This window comes from Mauremys reevesii, linkage group 3 (genome assembly GCF_016161935.1).
Source record: "Mauremys reevesii isolate NIE-2019 linkage group 3, ASM1616193v1, whole genome shotgun sequence".
In the NCBI taxonomy this organism is placed as follows: Eukaryota; Metazoa; Chordata; order Testudines; family Geoemydidae; genus Mauremys; species Mauremys reevesii.
Window position 1 is genome coordinate 66178697 of NC_052625.1, and position 19564 is coordinate 66198260.

The 19564-nt window shown below is 40.6% G+C and overlaps 1 protein-coding gene across 1 annotated transcript in view; it reads right to left on the reverse strand.

Annotated features, from left to right (window-relative positions):
* The window catches only part of BIRC6 (baculoviral IAP repeat containing 6), a 296285-nt gene that overhangs the window by 154358 nt on the left and 122363 nt on the right, over positions 1-19564 (reverse strand). Inside the window, 6 exon segments of the mRNA XM_039531866.1 lie at positions 1243-1437; positions 1613-1709; positions 3697-3872; positions 4851-5413; positions 12484-12611; positions 17339-17472. Of these exon segments, the coding sequence (XP_039387800.1) occupies positions 1243-1437; positions 1613-1709; positions 3697-3872; positions 4851-5413; positions 12484-12611; positions 17339-17472 (1293 nt within the window).

The window sequence follows — 19564 nt, forward strand, 5'->3', positions numbered from 1 at the left end:
ATGCAATTTTGCTTGTAAATATGCTAGACATCTATTAGCCGAAATCCTAAACCTTCTAGATCCACAGCCAAAATAAAAAAAGATGTGACAGGAGCCTGTTAGCAAAGTCCAGGGCCAATGTTCTGGTTAGATGAAAAGCTCCCACCTCAGCTGCTGAGAATGGGGAAGGTGCTGTGCTGAATCCGACTTGGTATCTCCGTGTTTATCATGCCCCCTCTTGCCAGGGAAACCTCACCTATGCAAGTGCAGTGTTCAAGCACTACACATGCACAACATTTCTATGTACACATGACTTAAAAGCAGTCTTGCACATCCACCTCAAAATACTACAGCCTGTTCTCTGTCCATCTTAAGATACTGGTAGGGTCACAAATGGTTCAAAGTATCTCCCCTCCCTCTTTCTTGCATTAGGGGCATTGAAAGGGTTTCACAAAGGCTGTTGCCCTGGCCTTTCAAAGACTACAGGAAACTAATATTAAGATTGCTACATGCATGGTTTTGAACCTGGCAAGGTAGTTTTCAACCTTGGTTTGCAAGTCTCCACTCTCTGCTCCCAGCAGAACTAAGAATGTAGTAACCATTACTCTTTTATCTCTGCTTGATTTAAGAATAGAGTAGGAAGAGTTATTTGAGTGCCAAACACTACCATCTGTACTTAGCATCAAGTCACTGCTGACAGTGAGCAGTTTGTAACCGATGTGGAGGTGACCTGTAGCATATATTATGTAGTTAGAGCAAGATCTCAGCTACTTACAAGCTCTCTGTAGAGTGAGTTTGAAGACAACAACTGTTCATATCTATTCTTAAGGTAATTACTGAAAACACTAAAGTAGAAGATGCATAACAGACCCTCATTCTATCAACTATGCACTGATTTTATTTTTTGCAATTTTATAGCCATTTTGTAATAGTTTCTTCTGATACTGTCACTCAAATTTGGAGGGATCTTTTGCCACTTCCCCACAATATCTGAACACCCCTCCCCCCCCAAGGACTAATATATTCATTTTAATCAAAATGGGCTTTTTCACTCTCCAGTCTTGTTGGTACTCAGACTCTGGATGAGTACCTTCTGGGCTAGGCCAGCACACAAATCATTATCATTTGATCAGCATATTCAGATTCTAAGAATAGCCTTGTATAAAGTTTACGGACTATCCTACCTCATTGCCATTTTTAAAAATGCGTGTCTTAGTGCAATCTAGTGTCTCCTAAAGGCAAAAAAACAGAAGTATTACAAACCTAATGGTGCAAAATTGTGGATTCCTTCTGCATTATCAGGCTCAGAAGCTAGTACTCTTGCTTTCAAACTGCTATCTGTTGCCTTGCTAGGACCAGAGTCAAGAAATTTCATAATAGTTGAAACCATGCTTCTTGCTGTGTTGACAATGGCTCTTGTACTGGTTACCATGTTGTTGCAAATGAGCTGAACACCTCCTAAGTAAAGTGAAGCAAGTCAAATGTACATTAAAGTATGGAACTAAAAGAAACCAAAAGCTAGGATTTCTACTTAACAATAAGAAAGCAAAAGCATATTTGACCTCCTTAAATTTGCTTACCTAATGTTGTTATACTAAGCACATTTTAATGAGGGAAAATCCCGTTCTCTTACCCATATCATGGAATGCTTTCAGTGCTTCGCTGGTGTCCAACACTCTCAGAATGAACCATAACAGTGGCTCAGATAATTGGCAGGTAGCAAGAGAACCCTAGAAGAAATATATGAGCTATTTAGACACGATGTATAGTGCACAGCTAAATTTCATGCAAGATTATTTCTTTTCTAGAATTGACCTCTCTTCCCCACCCCTGACTGAGGATAATTAGGTAATAAAACTTCCCATTGTGTTTAAATGAAGTCCAAGATAGGACAGCACTTCCCAACAGCTAACGTAAGTGCCCAGTTCACTTTTCTACCATGAAATAGCATTGAGATATTTCCCCTGGCTCCCCATCTTAGGAAAAATCATCTTTGCCTAGGAACAGGGAAAGCTACTCAGTTAAGAGTGGGGCTAAAATTACTGAATAGCCAAAACATACAACTGCCAATGACTCCCCGCTGTCAGAGTAGAAGCAGTCTAGATGGAAAAGAAACCATTTCAACCATCCTTCAAGAAGGCTGGCAGCGATCAAGATAAGCAACAATTCACTGATAATTTGTGAAAACAGGGATATAAATGGATGATTTCTGCCTTGAATGCTAGCCAGCCAGTAAGGTATTCTTAATGCTGGAGGAATCAAAGGGGTGAAATGGGTATGCTGTAACCCCTAAGGGAAAGGAAAACGGAGAAAAGCCTTTTCATTTCCCTGACAAGGCAGCTGAAAAGACTGCCAACATCAGCGTCCTTGAAGAATATAATTAGGGTCTCCTCAAACAGCATGATTACACTGAAGGGATCCTGGATTAAATGCAATTACAATATGGAATTAGTATTGCCACCTGAAGTATATAAAAAATTCAGCAAGAACTGAAGTCCTTTCAAAGGAATTCACAAGGTGTTGGTGTTCTCACTTTTAGTACCAACTAAGGCAAAGGCATGGCAAACCCAGAAGAATGCATCCTTAAAAGTGGCTGGACAAATGAAAGCAGCTCTATGACATGTTGGAGACTTCATAATCCTGTTTTAACATTTTATCTATGTGCTTGTCCACTAGATTATGGATGAAAGACCCCCTACATAAAAGTAACTGTTTCATTGAGCTGGGATACTGCTTAAGTACCCAAGCAAATTTTTCATAGCTGTTCTTGTGTATTCTGTAAGGCTTTAGCCTGTGTGGTGCGGAATCAGTTTCCAGCAGGAGAAGGGGGATTCCAAGGAAGATCTATTAAAGAGGGGAAGCTTTGGAGGTAGATGTTGATGAGCACCTCAGCCCAGGTGAAAGGCTAATGCCTGAAGGCCAGAACATTATTCAGATACATGAATACCTAAAAGCCTGATTAGAAAACAAGGAAATGAAGACGATCTAGACACCATGATCAGTGCCCTGAAGGGGAAAGTCTTATCCCACAGAGAGCTAAATAGGTGTGAGTTCATTAAACAGGGGAAGGATGCAGTCCCTGAGAAGCTGGTGTTGGCCCACCACTATGTTTCACTGGAAGGGAACCAGTTACATAGGACATCTCCAAGATCTGGTCACAAATGGACAAGCTAGGCTCAGAAGAGCTGAGCAAAAAAAGCCTGGGGTGACCAAAACACGATCAGGGTCACACTCATCAAGGGAAAGGCAGCTTTGTAGGTCTCCAGATTAGCAATTAGGCTCAGACATACCACTATAGTGCTCCTGACACTTTGGTAAAGTGGAGGACATGCAACATCTTCAATGGGAGTCTACAGAGGCAGAGCCATGAAGGAGAAAATAAGATCCAAGGAAACAGCGGTATCATCGCTAAAAATATGTATCACTTGAAATGAATCTAATTTAATTCGTACTTAAAGCAGCGAAACTACTTGGAAACTATTTTAATGAGACTAAACACCATTAAAATTACATGTACATTGGTAACTCAATTATGGAGGGAACTATTATTTGTGAGGACTTCCACGTTTATTAGAAAGGCTTTGAAATCTAAAAAGGTTTTTTAATAGGATTAATTAAGAAAATATTTAAAGCAGACTGAAGTCTCAGATACAAGACTGTAAAATTTCTATTAAAGAACATTTCAAACTGTAACGGAATAGACTTAAGAGAACTTACTTGTCTTCCCATGTACCCACAGGCCATGTAGGTAAGAATTGGTTGAAGCATCACCTGCACTGTAGTGGCTTTTTTACTAAGTGTTGTCAATATAGTGAACAATCCATCTCCAACTGATATTGCATCTAATCCACCATGAAAGTTTTCATGTTTTGTGAGATGCAAACCACTTGCACCTAGTAAAAATAGATGAAATGCACAGTTTAAGGCCAAGAGGCTGAGGCTTAGCAAACAGACACTGACAGTTTTACACAAATAGAGAGTGCATTAACAGAACCTAATGCTATTTAAATCTCCATTAAATTAGTATTCCCATAGCTACTGCAAAATATGAATTTGCATGTAATTAACAATGAAGTTTGCAATGAAGTGTAAATTATTATTACAGAGCCCAGACATGTGTCAGGCACTTTATAGAACAAATAGGAAGGAATGATCCTGGGCCAAGAGAGCTTACTTTAATGTTAGGTGAGACACAACAAGGGAGGTTAATTAACCAAGGGAATAGGACAGGAAGTTCCAGGATCACAGCTGGCTCCTTCTAGCCAAAAGCAACTAAAATGTATTTAGGATTCTTTTCAGAGGGCAATATCAATGTATATTATAGATTATTCGCAGCTCACTGAATGTCTGGTTCACATGTTTGTGTTGCACAGGAGTTCTAAATTTATTCCCTTGCTAAATGGCAGCTTTGCCGTTCACAGTACTACTCAGCTTGCTTACCTATAATAGGAGTAAACCTCCTAGAAAACTCTGCCTCTGCATATACCTGGTAGTCAGAACACACTGTCAGTATTCAATGAGACTAACAGAAATGAGAGAGGTGGGATGGTTCTTATGCCCTGTGCAAGGGCCAAAGCCACCATATGGCCCTCTACCTTATGGAAGCAGTGATGAAGTCAAGAAATAATGCTGTTTCAATTGTTCATAATTCAAGTTGATCTATTCTATTAAAACATTTTAAGCAACTTCCAAAAAGTTATATTGCCAATTCCACAATAAAGTGTGTGTTTGGTATTACTCTCTCCCTACTTTCATCTCTACACTATTATATTTTTTTCATATGGGGAGAAAATGAATTAAGTCTTTATATTCTGAAAGAGACATTCCTTGCTTTTTATTTAAATGAATACTATCTACTTGCAAATACATACCGATTATCATTGCCATAGCACTGCTGTTACACTGGCCCAGAGCAGACAAAATCTGGCTCATAATTTGTTGGTTGGCTAACACCAAGTCTGCCACATATGCAGTTGATCCTTGAGTATTAGAGCTGTTTCCATTGCCATCTTTGCCTCCCGAAACTTTTTCTTCATCAGAAACACTGTCTGTAGTACTGCTAGCCACTGGAACCCGAGCACTATATTCTCGGTTACTTGAAAGTGGCAGCTGCACTAAGATATTAACTAGCTTTAACAAATCAAACATGAGTTGATCCCTTGTCATTTCTCCACAAACTGCTTTGGCATCACCTGGGCGGATAATATTGGCAAAGAGCCCTCCAAAACATGCTCGAGCACCCACTGAGCTGTCTGACCCACTGCGAGACATCACTTTGTCTGAGCATGTAATGTAATGGTGCACCAAAAAGGTGACAGACTCAATTACTGCAGAAATGGTGCTAACTGATACTACTTCAAAATTCTGTTCCAGGGTAAATTCCAAGAGCTTCACTTGTGCATCCAGAGGTCCCTGGCCTGTTTGGAAAGCACCCCTAAAAGAGAGAATCAAACAGAATATATTTAACTAACAGGTGACAACAGTTTATATATCTTCAAAAAGGTAGCCCTCTTTAAAGGACTTACTGTCTTTCACTAACCAATATCCTCTGAAAACCCAACAATTTTCAAAAATGTATGTTGAAAGCACACAGGTAATTAGTTTTCTGTTCCTCTAACAGAGGGGATAGGCATTTATTTTTCATAGCAATTTTTATAATCACAGGGGGCATATCTGATATCAGAAAGGTAAACATCTCCCATTGAAAGAGTCTGGGAACTACTGTTTCTTTGGCCATGTAGTTACCTTAGAGATATTTTTTAAATGCTGGCATCAACAATTTTGATAAAATTACTGAGTGGAAAATTTTGTAAACTTGCAGAAAGTTTTTCTATGGGGGAAAGCCCTCCAATCTTTTACCACCATTGGGTGAATTTCCACTTGTTTTCTGGCAAAAAAAAAAAAAAAAAAAGGATTGTTTACTCCCCATCAAATTTTCTGGGTTTTTAATCCTTAATGGTCTGGCTGGGTAATTACACATCAATACCACAGGAAAGAAGTATCAAATAATTCCACTGATGACTGTCACAAACAGGTCAAAGTAAGTATTTGCATGCGAATAAGACATGAAAGATAGATTCTAATTTAGGGAGTATTCTTACTGGAGGTCTGAAAAATGGATGTTTGGTATTACTACTTTTGAAGTTTTACCAATGTGCACTGAATTATTTGTGTCTGATTTAGCTAAAAGAAAAAATTAAATTTCAAAACTAGCAATAAGCTACTGATTTAGAATTGAATCTTTCTGTAATTTTCAACGTTACAGAAAACAAAGTGAATTAGCGTTTCAGTATATGGTCTTAAGAGTGCAATTTAGAAGACAAAGTGATGTTTTAGTTCAAAAGAGAAGAGAATTAAAAATAAAATAACGCTTCCTTCACAATCAGTATAGTGCTTTGATGAACAATAATCATATTTGAAAATATATTGAAAACAATATTAAATATCTGAACCCCTGTTTTGGTGCTTTTCCTGTGTTTTGGGAGATTTAAATCCTACTTCTTGTTTGAAAATATTTAAGACATACTTAAAGGAGGCTTTAATATCAGAAGAAGAATCAACTCCTTTTTCAAAAACTGTTTTATTTCAACCCTGAGTTTGTGTGTTGCTCAACGTAAGTCAAATGTAGCATGCAAACAGTAACATGCTGTAATATATAGACAAAGCGAATTAAAGTTGGAATGATTATGCCAATAAAAACATTTATTTCTCATCATGAATGTATTTAAAATGTTACTATACAGCATTCTACTATTTCAAATTACAGATATCATCCAAGGTAAAATTACTTTTGCTTGTTGCAGTCTTTTCTACTTCCAGTCTATGATTAACAGACAAAGTATTATGGTGCCATCTACTGGGAAGTGAGGAAGCAGAATTGAAAAAGCTCTCCCCGAATTATATAAGCCCTAGTCAGGACCTGCCCATCCCAATTAAAGAACTACCAGAACTGTACAAAAAGCAACTGAATACAAGAGAAATAGGACGCAAGAGGCAGCACACCAACCACTAAGAAGAAAGGCAGGATGCAGAATGAGAGGAGACAACAAATAGATTTACCAGCAAGTAATTTTCCCTTTTTCAAAGTCTCTTCTCCCATCCTACAAAGGTAGGTTAAAAGGACATGCAATGGCTCTAAGAAGCAGCAACCTCAGGAGGTAAGCTTACTTTATTGTGCTACTAGCTGGCACTTGCAGCCAAATGTGTCATCAAGAGAAGTCAACAGGTCCAGCTGATAGTAAAAAGAGTGAGGCCAAGCCTGCTACCTTATATACCTGGGAAGTGAGCATTGAAGTGGAGACTTCAAGCCCTATGGCATTTGACAAGTTCAGAACACAAGGTTTACCAGCCAGACCACATGAGAATGCAGCCTCACACCCATCTAACAGCAGCAGCAGCCGCCTTGCTCTTGTTGCAACATTCAAAACATGAGTGATTTTTTTGACTTTTTATATTCTTGAAAATGAGACATATAAAGCTTAAGAACATGCTCAACATACAATAAAGGCAGCCTCTTGTCACCGATGGGGAAGATACTGGACTTGTCCCAGAGGAATTTGGTATTAACTGCAGAAACAAATTCCAGGAGAAAATACAATAAACTCTTCTGAAGACAATTGAAAGCACAGAAGGGAGGAGAGAATTAATCTCTCTCACTTGTCTGGCCACAGTCACTACAATAAACGAAGATCTTAAAGGAAAGAAGCTATCAATAAGTTTGCTCTAATGTCTCAAATAGGGGTCTTGTCAGAACCTGCAGGATGAGGTTCGCTGAATGAAGTGCCTCTTGAATTCTAACAGAAGGAAATCCAAAACATTCTGGTGAAAAAAAAAAAGACAGGACAGTACTATCCCAATGCTACATCAGGCCATGAAGATCTTTGAGATTAGAGTAAATGCAAGAAGCTAGAGACTTGGTCAGATAGTATGCCTCACATGGATTGAGCAGAAACAGCAATATTTCACACTGGCGAAACTGTGAAGAAATCTACTTTCAGAACTGGCAGATGCTGTGGAAGACCGACACTGGGCTCTCATTCATAGTCCTGATGGAAGTTCCTGCTCAGGGAGTCCACCGTTGCATTCTGAAGGCGTGGTAGGTAAATCTCACAGATTTTTATGTGATGGGAGATGCACCAGTTCCACAGTTTTAGCGATTCTGCACATAAAGAGTGAGATCTTGCTACCCCATGTAGGTTTATATAGTGCATAGCGTCCCTGTTGCTTAACGTTATCTTGACAGACTGGCAACCTGTAGATGTGACTGAAATCCAAGAGAGACATCCATGGTAAGGATTTTCAAAGGTGTTAGACATGAGAATATGATTCACGTGAACACCTTTATGGCTCTTTTCACCACCTGAGACGTTTAATGGTTCTTTCCACTTGCGAAGGTACAGTGATTTGTTTGGAAAGACAGTCTGTTCAGGGCATACGTAAGTCCTTAGCCATGCCTGAACACATCTGAGATGCAGCCTTCCATGCGAGAAGGGTCCCTGAAGAGGGATGGGGAACCGAGGTGGGTATGTGTGGGGAGAATGGAAATGGAGTATCCCATAGTGACCACCGTAGTGTCCCACTTGTCTGAGGTGATGAGCTCACAGGCAGGTAGTAAGTGAGATAGGTCGTCTCCAAAAGGAGGTTGGATGGCAGAATTGTAGAGCAGAAGATCCAGAGAAAGAGGCTGTTTGAGGCCCTTGACTAAGTTGTCAAAACAGTTGCTTAGAGTAAGGTGTAGGCTGGGTGGTTGTGGGAAGATGGTGGTCCCTCCCTTTTTTGGGGGGGGCGGGGTTCCATAGAGCCGTTGTAGGTGGAACTGAAATGATCAGGAGCATTATACTGTTTGAGATTTGCGGAAGACTCCTCTTTGTTGCAGGCACACACATTCCCAGTGACTGAAAGGGAGTGGAGGGAGGGGTCCGTGTTAAAACTAAAGAGCTTGAGCCCTTCAACGGGGAAGTCTTTCACAATGTTCTGTATCTCCCTCAGGAGGCCAGAAGATTCGAACCAGGATGTCGTATAACTACTGCGGAAGCTAAGGACTGTGAAGCCACATTGGGATTGTCAAGAGCAGATTGCAGGGAAGCTCTAGTGATCAGCTGACCTTCTGAAATGTGGGCTTGAAATTGTTCCCTGTGGTCTCATGGGAGTTGTTCAATAAATTGAACAAACTCAGAGTAGTAGTTAAAATTATATTTTGCCATCAAGGCCTAGTAATTTGTGACTCAAAATTGAAAAGCAGCCAACAAATAGCTTTTCTTACCCTGGAGATCAAGGCATTTAGATGCCTTCTTGGAAGGAGAGGGTGTGGAGCGTGCTTGACAGTTCTCTTTGTTGATCATGTCTACCACCAGGGAACTAGGGGTGGAATAGGAGAAAAAGTACTCCATTCCCTTGGGCAGAACGTTATTTTTTATCTGGTGTCTGCAAGCAGGTGGAATAGTGGTAGGTGTTTTTACCATAGAGTTCATGCAGGTGAGAACAATGCCTCATTGATGGGTAGGGTGACCTAACACTGGGAGGAGATATGTGAAATGTTGAGAAGATGTTGAGACTACTAGACCTTCCTCCAAAGCAGTGTGAAGGAATTCAGCTAGACTCTTCATTAAGTCCTGGATGGCCTTGTGGAGCTGTTCAGTGAATCTAGGGCATCTGTCAGGCTCTGGAAAGTCCTCATAAGGGTACATCCCTAGAGGCATGTGTTGGTATGATGCTGTGACACAGCCTTGTACAGAAACCTCAGTCAGAGGATGCATTATCCCTTGAGTTGAAAGGGGGAGGGGGGAGGAGGGGCTTTGTGCATCAGTTGCAGAGGCAGTAGATCAGATCCTCTTCTAGTGGGAAAGGGTTCAGACACAAGTTGTTGAAGCAGTACTGGGGCCTGGAATAGGGATTGATGCAGAACCAGGATGCTTTATGTAGTACCAGAGAGGCCAACAAGATGATAGCTGTGTGCTCAGAGAGCTGATATCCTGAGGAAGACAGTACCTGAGAAGGAGCTGGGTATCACTCTGAACCGTTTCTATGGCTCTTATCAGATGACACTACTAGAGCCCTCAAGTTCCTGGTTTTAGATGCGTCTTGATGCCTAGAGGTATCAGATGTTACCAAGGAAAGGGCCTCCTGGTGCTGTTTAACTGAAGACCTCTCCAATTGGACTTCTTAGGCAGTACTGATGCTTCACTACCGGCACCAGCTGGAGCCTCAGCTGTACCTATTGTGGGACATGAGGACTCTCAAGAGTCAGCTCTATGTAGTGAGCTTAGTCCTCTTTCTAGAGCCTCTGCTAAGAAACGGGAGTGGTCTCTTCTTTTAGAGGGCTTCATCTCTAGAACTGCACCTGAAGTCACTGGTATGGCCTGAGACTGACCTAGAGGGACAAACACAGACCCCATTGGAACTAAGGAGCATTCTATTAAGAGGAGTTTTAGCCTAGCCTCTCTTACCTTTGTGGGACCTGCTTTTAAACCCTATGCAGAGTTTACACTTTGATGGGACAGGAGTTTCTCTGAGAGATTGAAGACAGCTAGAGTGACCATCACAATGGGTAAAAGGTTTCTGGCAGATCTGGCAAGGCCTGAACCCCAGAATCTTAAACATACCTCAGGGAAGTATCATAGACCACAAAGAGCAAGGCATCAAGTTCAGAGGGGAGGAATCCCCAAACATAAGCTGTGCTCCAACTGATAAAAAGAATGAAAACCCAAATAAATGAAATAAACAAGGGAGGTAAATAAGAAAAGCTGAAAGCAGTGGACACCAGAGTTGCTTGATCTCAAGCCACAGGCAGCTGAGAAGGAACTAGAGGGGTGGTGGGCCCATGCCTCTTTATAGGTCCTCACCTATAAAGGAAGGAGAGAGCAGGAAAGCAGAGGTAACCAATCCATGCTGCTGAGGCCAGGAAGCAAAGAAAACTTGAAGCCAGTCAAAATTAAGCTTATAAAATAGGGGTGGGAGTTTCTCAAATCTTTGCATCCCAGTAAGTGGCATCATAAGACTGACATACAGTAAAATACTTGCAGTAGCAGGGAAGAATTAAGTCTTTAACAACAGAAATTAAACATTTAAACGAGGAATTCAACCTTTTACATCTTTACAATAGCAAGTTGCTACTTAATTTTCCACTCTGATCAACTGATTATATTTTTGATCTGAATAAAGTCAATATGATCTTTTCACTTTGGCTAAAAAGTCTGTGGGCTAAAAAAACCCAAATATATTGGAAAGGAATTAGTTACCAGTTTAAACAACAAATACTGTTATTTGGTGATGAGATCTATTCTACAATTAACTATATTTAAAAATAACCATTACAGTAAGGTTTTCTGTCTAAATTTTTTCAGTGGTTACTAGGGAAGATATAGGGAGTGTTTAGCATTCATTAATATATGGACTATTTGAAAACATTTTTAGAGATATGAGAATTAAGTATATTATTAATTTCTATTGGTAATGAAGACCTTAAAACATGCATGTTTAATAACATTTTTTGAAGGACAAGTAGCAACAGTTGATGGCAAGGATATTACATGAAACCATACTTCATAAATCCCATTCTAGCCTCCTTTACCAATCCATGTGAAATACTTTCAGAATCTGTCAGCAAATCCTCTTAACCCACACCTCATGCCACACTCCGGATTCTTTTATCCCCTTAGACTAGAGTCCCCCAGCAGAGCTTCCTCTGGCTAATGAAAAATTAGAGGGTTTGTTGGCAGGCCTCCCAAATCAGCATCATTTTAGATCAGGGGTCGGCAACCTTTCAGAAGTGGTGTGCCGAGTCTTCATTTATTCACTCTAATTTAAGGTTTTGCGTGCCAGTAATACATTTTAACGTTTTAGAAGGTCTCTTTCTGTGAGTCTATAATATATAACTGAACTATTGTTGTTTGTAAAGTAAATAAGGTTTTTAAAATGTTTAAAAAGCTTAATTTAAAATTAAATTAAAATGCAGAACCCCCGGACCAGTGGCCAGGACTCAGGCAGTGAGAATTCCACTGAAAATCAGCTCATGTGCCGCCTTTGGCACGCGTGCCATAGGTTGCCTACCCCGGCTTTAGATGTTGCTCCAACAAAGAACAAGTTCCCCAATCAACTCCAGGAGGAGGCAATGTCATCCAATCATCTAACACTCAATATAGTCTTCCTATTTGCAGTCCCTCATGCAAGGACTTGTGGAGAATCCTGAGTGCACTGTTCCACTTGCTGCCAATGCAGATTTGTGGGCATGTACATCAGGCATTCTAACCCAGACGGAGGTACCACATAGGTACTGCTAAGAATACCCCAAATTAACTCATTTAAATATGTTTAGGCAGTATAGTACGTGTTGATGTGCAAAATCTTTTCAGCCATGATTTACACACATTGTGTTGCAATGGGATGAACTTGAAAGTGTCACATCCTAGTTACAGAAACACTCTTTTGTATTATAGACCGAGCCTAAAGCTATTTCTGGAAGTAAAAAAATTAACTTGAGTATTAAAGATAAAACTCAATTTTTACCTCTCTGTTGAAAGTATATGTATTAACTTTAATAAAAATTCACTGAACATCTGAGGACAAGTTGAAGAAAGGTGCACTTGTAATCGAGTAAGAAATTCTTGCATAGCTTGTGTAGCTGTTGGCCCAACCTGAAAAGAGATTTCAAAAGTTGTTTATGCTACAAGGAAGCTTGTGTTTAAAGTACATCTACTGTAAAATGTTTTATGAGAAAAGCATGATGTCAACTAAACTTGCATTCCTGAATAATTTCTGTGGAATTTCCATTGGGTGGATACGAGTTAACTTTTCTTATTTGCATTCTACCACCAGTGATGGGTCGTACCACCACAAAAATTCAGTTCTTGGTTAACAAATAGATTATTCCCCTCAAAACAGTTATCTTTTATAGGAAATTTCTGATCTTTAATGAGTAATTTAGCTTATCCAACACCAATCCTCTTAATCTGAACTGATTTTCACATAGAAACATATACATTAGTAGTAGTCAGCAAATAAATATGTAATATAGGCTGGTTAAAAAATATGAATGTTAATTTTCATATTTCTTAACTTGATACATACATAACTACGTAATCGTAAAATGGTTCATTAATAGTTCTCCTAACCAATTTGATTTCAGTTAATAGGGTTTACTTGCATTATTTTACTGTATCTGAAAACAAAATTGTTACTAGGAAATCCCTCACATGGAATATCAAAATCACTGGTATACTTTGTAGTGTTTGATTCTACCATAATCCTCCAGAATAGCTCAGAAAAGAAAAAACATATCCATGAGTTATGCTATTAAATAAAGAAACTAACAGCATGAACAAAGGAAAAGGTTACTTATCTTACGAATAACTTGAGAAGAAAGCAAACTCTGGCAAGTCAGGTGTAAAAGTATAATTAGGAAGGCCAAAAAAAGAATAGGAAGAGCAACTAGCACACACAGACACAAAAACTAACAGTCAATTTTTCTAAGTATCTCAGAAGCAAGAAGCCTGCCAAACAATTAGTGGGGCTACTGGATGATCGAGGTGCTAAAGGAGCACTCAAAAAAGACAAGGCCATTGCAGAGAACTTAAACAAATTCTTTGCATTGGTTTTCATTGCAGAAGATGTGAAGGAGATTCCCACACCTGAGCCATTCTTTTTAGGTGACAAATCTGAGAAACTGTTCCAGAGTGAGGTGTTACCAGGAAGTTTTGGAAAAAATGGATAAAATTAAATAGTAATAAGTCACCAGGACCAGATGGTATTCTCCCAAGAGTTCTGAAGGAACTAAAATATGAAACTGCAAAAATACTAACTGCAGTATGTAACCTTTCGCTTCAATCAGCCTCTGCACCAGATGAAGGATAGCTAATGTAACACCGTTTTTTTAAAAAGGCTCCAGAGGCAATCCTGGCAATTACAGGCAGTACCAGGCAAATTGGTTGAAACTATAGTAAAGAAAGGAATTATCAGACATCAATCAACATGATATGTTGGAGGAGAATCAGTGCAGTTCTTGTGAAGGGAAACCATGACTCGCCAATCTGCTAGAATTCTTTGAAAAGTCAATGACCATGTGGATATGGGTGACCCAGTGGATATAGTATACTTGGACTTCAAAAAAAAAAAACCAAAAACAACCCCCCACAAAAAAACAACACACCTTTGACAAGGTCCCTCACAAAAGGGTCTTAAGCAAAGAAAGCAAGCATGGGATAAGAGGGAAGGTCCATACATGGATCAGTAACTGGTTAAAACATAGGTAAAAGGGAAGGAATAAATGGTCAATTTTCACAGTGAAAAGAGGTAAATACTGAGGCCCCCCAAGGATCTGTACCAGGACCTGTGCTGTTCAATTTATTCAGAAATGATCTGGAAACAGAGATAAACAGTGAGGTGGCAAAGTTTGCAGATGATACAAAATTACTCAAGATAAAAAAGCTGACAGTGAAGCGTTAAAAAGGGACCTCACAAAACTGTCTTACTGGGCAAGCAAATAGCAGATGAAATTCAATGTTGACACGTGCAAAGTAATGCACATTGGAAAACGTACATCTAAAATGATGGGATCTAAATTATGGAGAGAAAACTAAAACAATCCAGATTTCTGCTATGGGAATGTTCTTCAGTAGAGCTACAAATGTGGACTGAGTTCTAGTGGAATGTGCTATTACTCAGCGAGAAGGCTGCACTCCCATATTTTCATGGCATGTCAAGATGCAACCCCACTTTGCTTTAATGTGAAAACTGGCTGGCTCTTCATACCATCTGTAACTGATAGAAATAGCCTGAGAGAGACTTGGAATGGTTTAGTCTTGTCCAGATAGAACGCAGAGGCCTTTCAGACATCCAGTGAATGAAGGCTTGATTTTTCTCTGAAGAAATGAGGTTTTGGGTAGAAAACTTGTAGGTGAATCTCCTGGTTAATGTTATGCTCTGGGAGACCTTTGGAAGTGAGGATGGGAATGTAGCATAACCTTGTCTTTGTAGAAGGTGATGGATGCTGCATCAGCCCAGCTCCCCCATTCTCCTTCCTAAGGTGATGGCAATTAGGAACAAAATGTTCAGGGAGAGGTGGAAGAGGGAGAAGGTTGCCATTGTTTTAAACGTTTTCCATAAGGCATTTAAAACAAGGTTGGTGGGCCAGGTGTCAAAGAGAGAACAAGTTCTAAGAAATCTAATTGCTGTAGGATATGCAAAGACTGAAGCCTTGGATGGGTGAGTGGAAGGCTGTGATGACAGCCAGATGTACTCTAATAGGTAGCAGTCCAGGATATTGGAAAGCAGAACTTCCAAGGCTTGAAAAGAAGGGAAGGACACCAGAATTGGAAGCATTTCCATTTTTGGAGGCAAGTCTTGTGAGTAGTGGACTTTCCACTGGATAAGAAAACTGACTGAAATCTATCTGCAACGACCAACTTCATGCCTGAGAGTGATTTAGGAGCCATGCTCTCAGATTCAGGAAGGAGGGATTAGGATGGATGATGGTCCCTGAGTTCTGTGTCAATAGGTCCCTTGTGAGAGGCAATCTAAGGGGCATTAACTCCAAGACATGGATGAGGTTTGAGGTTACCACACCTGTCTCGGTCAAACAGGTGCTAGGAGCATAGCTCTTGCTCCTTCTCAGCACAGCCTGAAAAGGGTCTTAAGGATTAACAGAATAGATGGAAAAGCATAAAGAAGGATATTGGGCCTTGGTGTTATCAGGCATCCCCCTGAGAATTGTGGCTTTAGCCTCCCTTGGAGCAGAACAGGCAACATTTCATGTTGTTTGGGGTGGCCAAGAAGTTTACCCTGGCACCCCTAGGGGTATATACTCATGCGTCCCTATATACCCTCATTTAGAGCACTTGGCACTGCTCTGCTCAGGCAAGGGCTGGCAGACACAACTTTGCAGTCTCTTATCGAGACTGCACAAGCACACATACAGGCAGGGGCGGCTCTAGGCACTAGCAAAGCAAGCAGCTGCTTGGGGCAGCCCATTTGCAGGGGCGGCAGCTGGCAGGGATCCCGCCTGGGAGCTGAGAACCAACAGGGGGCCCTGTGAGATGTAGTTCCTTGGTTAGCTCCCTGCCTATAGAGCCAGCCCTGGAGCAGGGAAAGAACTACATTTCCCAGCATTCTCTTGGCTGCTATCAATAGGAAAAGGAGGGGGAGGGAGTATGGTAGCTAAAACCTCATGCTGCAGCTTGCTGTGAATGGAGAGCTCACTGCTAGAGTGGGGTTGCACTGTGAATGGGGAACAAGTGTGCCCAAGGAGTAGAGGGCTTTGGCCCAGATATCCCCTTCAGAAGACATCCCCAGACTGGATTAGGGATACTGGTGTGACCTCACCTTGCAGCCCCCAAAGGTGGAATTGGGTGGACTAAATGGACAGTGCCCCTCTCTATCTGAAGCCTAGCAAGGGAGGTATGTGGATCCCACTGGAATTTAAAATGAAAAGTAAGGGAGGAGAGGCTCTGGACCTGGGCAGCTTTAGATACAGTACCAGGCACTTAGGAGGATTTTCACTTCTGAACCATGGAAGCAGAAATTCCTTTCCAGATTTAACTAATATTCAGAAAGGGAATCTAGCACCTGCCTTCCAGATTTGAACACCTCAAAATTCAGGAGTACTCAGGCTCAATTTGGGCAGCTGTTACTTCATTTCTCCCAAATCAAATATACTGATCCACTGTAATTTGCTGTAGAAAAAGTAGAATAAAATTGAGCAAGAAATGCTTCCCAGTGGTTTTTAGGATTGGAATTGCTATTTTCAACAGCCATTGCCTTTTTTTTTTTAATTTTATTTGTTTAAAAGGAAGACAGTGATAATGCATTGGGAAATTCCCCATAGAAACAGAGTGGAACAAAAGAATAATAAAGGCACCTCAACTTTTCCTCATTTATGGAGGACAGTCTTATAATATGCATCCAGATATCCTCCAATCACACAAGCTGAAAATTGTTCCACTTTACTGCAGTTCTGTAACCATATGGGAACCAATCCTGTCTGTGTTCTGTGCACATCCAAAATTCCTGCTGAATGACCCGCCCTGGGAGCAAGTTACCAGTGACCCAGGGCTGGGGCGGAAGGAGAGTGCAGGTGGCGGTGGGAGGGGAGGAGAGCCCAGGGCTGGGGGTGGGGAAGGCAGCCAAATTATTTTTTGCTTGAGGCGACAAAAAACCTAGAGCCAGCCCTGCATACAGCCTATGGTAGAGCACTCATCAGGACATATACTTGAAGAACAACAACAATTACACACAAAAAATGACCACAATCATCTAAAACCATACAAGTGATGATGGTGCAAGCCATGGACATGAGGTTTTACAACACTAGGTAAAATAATTAACTAGAATTCTTAGTTACTTCTGTTTTTGTAATTAGCAGCATTACCTGTTGACTGTGTTGATTTGTTCCATGAGGATTAGTGCCTGAAAGAAATTTCACTAAAACATGAATGAGGTTGGGATCTGACACCAACAGTTGGGCAGTACTTTCCTGAGCTCCGATGGCACTGCTTGAACCAGCTAAAAACAAAAACATAAAAACAGAATTTGAACTGCAAGTACTAACAAAATTAATAAAATTTATACTTGGTACACACGATGCATTATTCATTAAACATCATTATTCAAAATGGAGTAAACTACTATATGTTATTTACCATTCACTGAGATTTTGAGTATACCATTTTCCCACCACCAAATCTAACAGACCCCCAACTGGATAGTTCCCTCTGAGATGCATGCCTGGGTGGCCGCACACAAGAGAATGAAGGGCCACCCACCTAAATTAGTGGAGCCACACATGTGTGGCTCCACTAATTAGGTGCCTGGACCCTGGAGAAGACACATATATAAAGGTGGTGATGTGCCCTTGGGGGGAATAGGGAGTAGATGGGAGGGGGCAGTGGGGTGAGAAGAGGGGGTGGGGGGAATTTGGGATGTGCATGGCTGCGGCGACCAGAGAAAGGAGGTGGACTTTACCCAGCTCCAGGGCTGCGACTGCTGTGGAGAGACGGCCCTCCTTCCCAGCCGCCACTCAGGGGCTGCCATGGTGAGGGAGACCCCCTTCCTTCCAAGCCCCAGCTTGGAGGCTGCCACGGTGGGGGAGAGAGGGCACATCCATCGCATTAGAAAGATAATACTACTGATATTAAAATGTGAGTTGTGCGCTTTATTTGTAGAACAAAAAATGTTTTGTTTTTATATTATATAATATATGTAGCGGTTTTATCCAAAGTGCTTTACTATAGTTAGCTAATGGTACAAACAACATTTGGAAAGATCATTAAGTGGTCCACAGAGACACTCAGCAATTTTCAAGTGGTCCGCGAAAAAAAAAAAAAGTTTGAAAACCACTGATCTAATCTGCTCTCCTGTATAACACAGGCCATAGAACTTCCCCAAAATAATTCCTAGAGCACAACTATTAGAAAAACATCCAGTCTTGATTTTAAAATGGTCAGTGATGAAGAATCCACTACAACCCTAGGTAAATTGTTCCAGTGGTTAAGCACTCTCACCATTAAAAATGTACACCTTATTTCAAATCTGAAATTCTCGGGCTTCAACTTTCAGCTACTGGATGCGTTTTACCTTTCTCTGCTCGACTGAAGAGCCCTTTATCCACTATTTGTTCCCCATATAGGTACTTATAGACTAATCAAGTCATCTGTTTTCTTCTTTGTTAACCTAAATAAATTGAGCTCTTTGAGTCCTTAACTATAAGGCATAGTTTCTCATCTTTTAACCATTCTCGTGGATCTTCTCTGAATCCCCTCCAATTTATCAATAGTCTTCTTGAACTGGGGACACCAGAACTGGACACAGTATTCCGGCAGCAGTTGCACCAGTGTCAAATACAGAGGTAAAATAACTTTTCTAGTCCTACTCAAGATTCCTCTGTTTATGCACCCAAAAATAGCATTAGCTCTTTTGACCACATCATTACACTGCGAGCTCATGTTCTCCTAATTATCCACCCTGACCCCGCAATCTTTTTCAGAGTCACTGCTTCCCAGGATAGAGTCCCTCAAGTATGTCCTACACGCTTTGTTCCTAGATGTATATGCTTACATTTAGCACAATGTTTATTTGCACCCAGTTTACCAAGCGATACAGACTGCTCTGTATCAGTGATTTGTCCTCTTCATCATTTACTACTCCCCACCCAATTTGTGCGTCATCTACAAACTTAATCAGGGAGGATTTTTGTGTTTTCTTCCAGATCGTTGATAAAAATGTTAAATAGCATAGGTCCAAGAACCAATCCATGTGAAACCCCACTGGAAACACGCCCGCTTGATGACAAATCCCCGTTTACAATTTCACTGAGATCAGTTCGCCAATTTTTAATCCATTTAATGTGTGCCATGTTAGATTTGTATCATTCTAGTCTTTTAGTCAAAATGTCATGCAGTATCCAGTCAAACATCTTACAGAAGTCTAAGTATTTTACGTCAACACTTACCTTTATCAACCAAGCTTGTAATCTCATTTTAAAAAAATATCAAGTTAGTTTAACAGGATAAGGGTTCCATAAACCCATGCTAATTGGCATTAATTACAGTACTCTCTTTTAATTCTTCATTAAAGAAGTTCCACATCAGTCACTCCA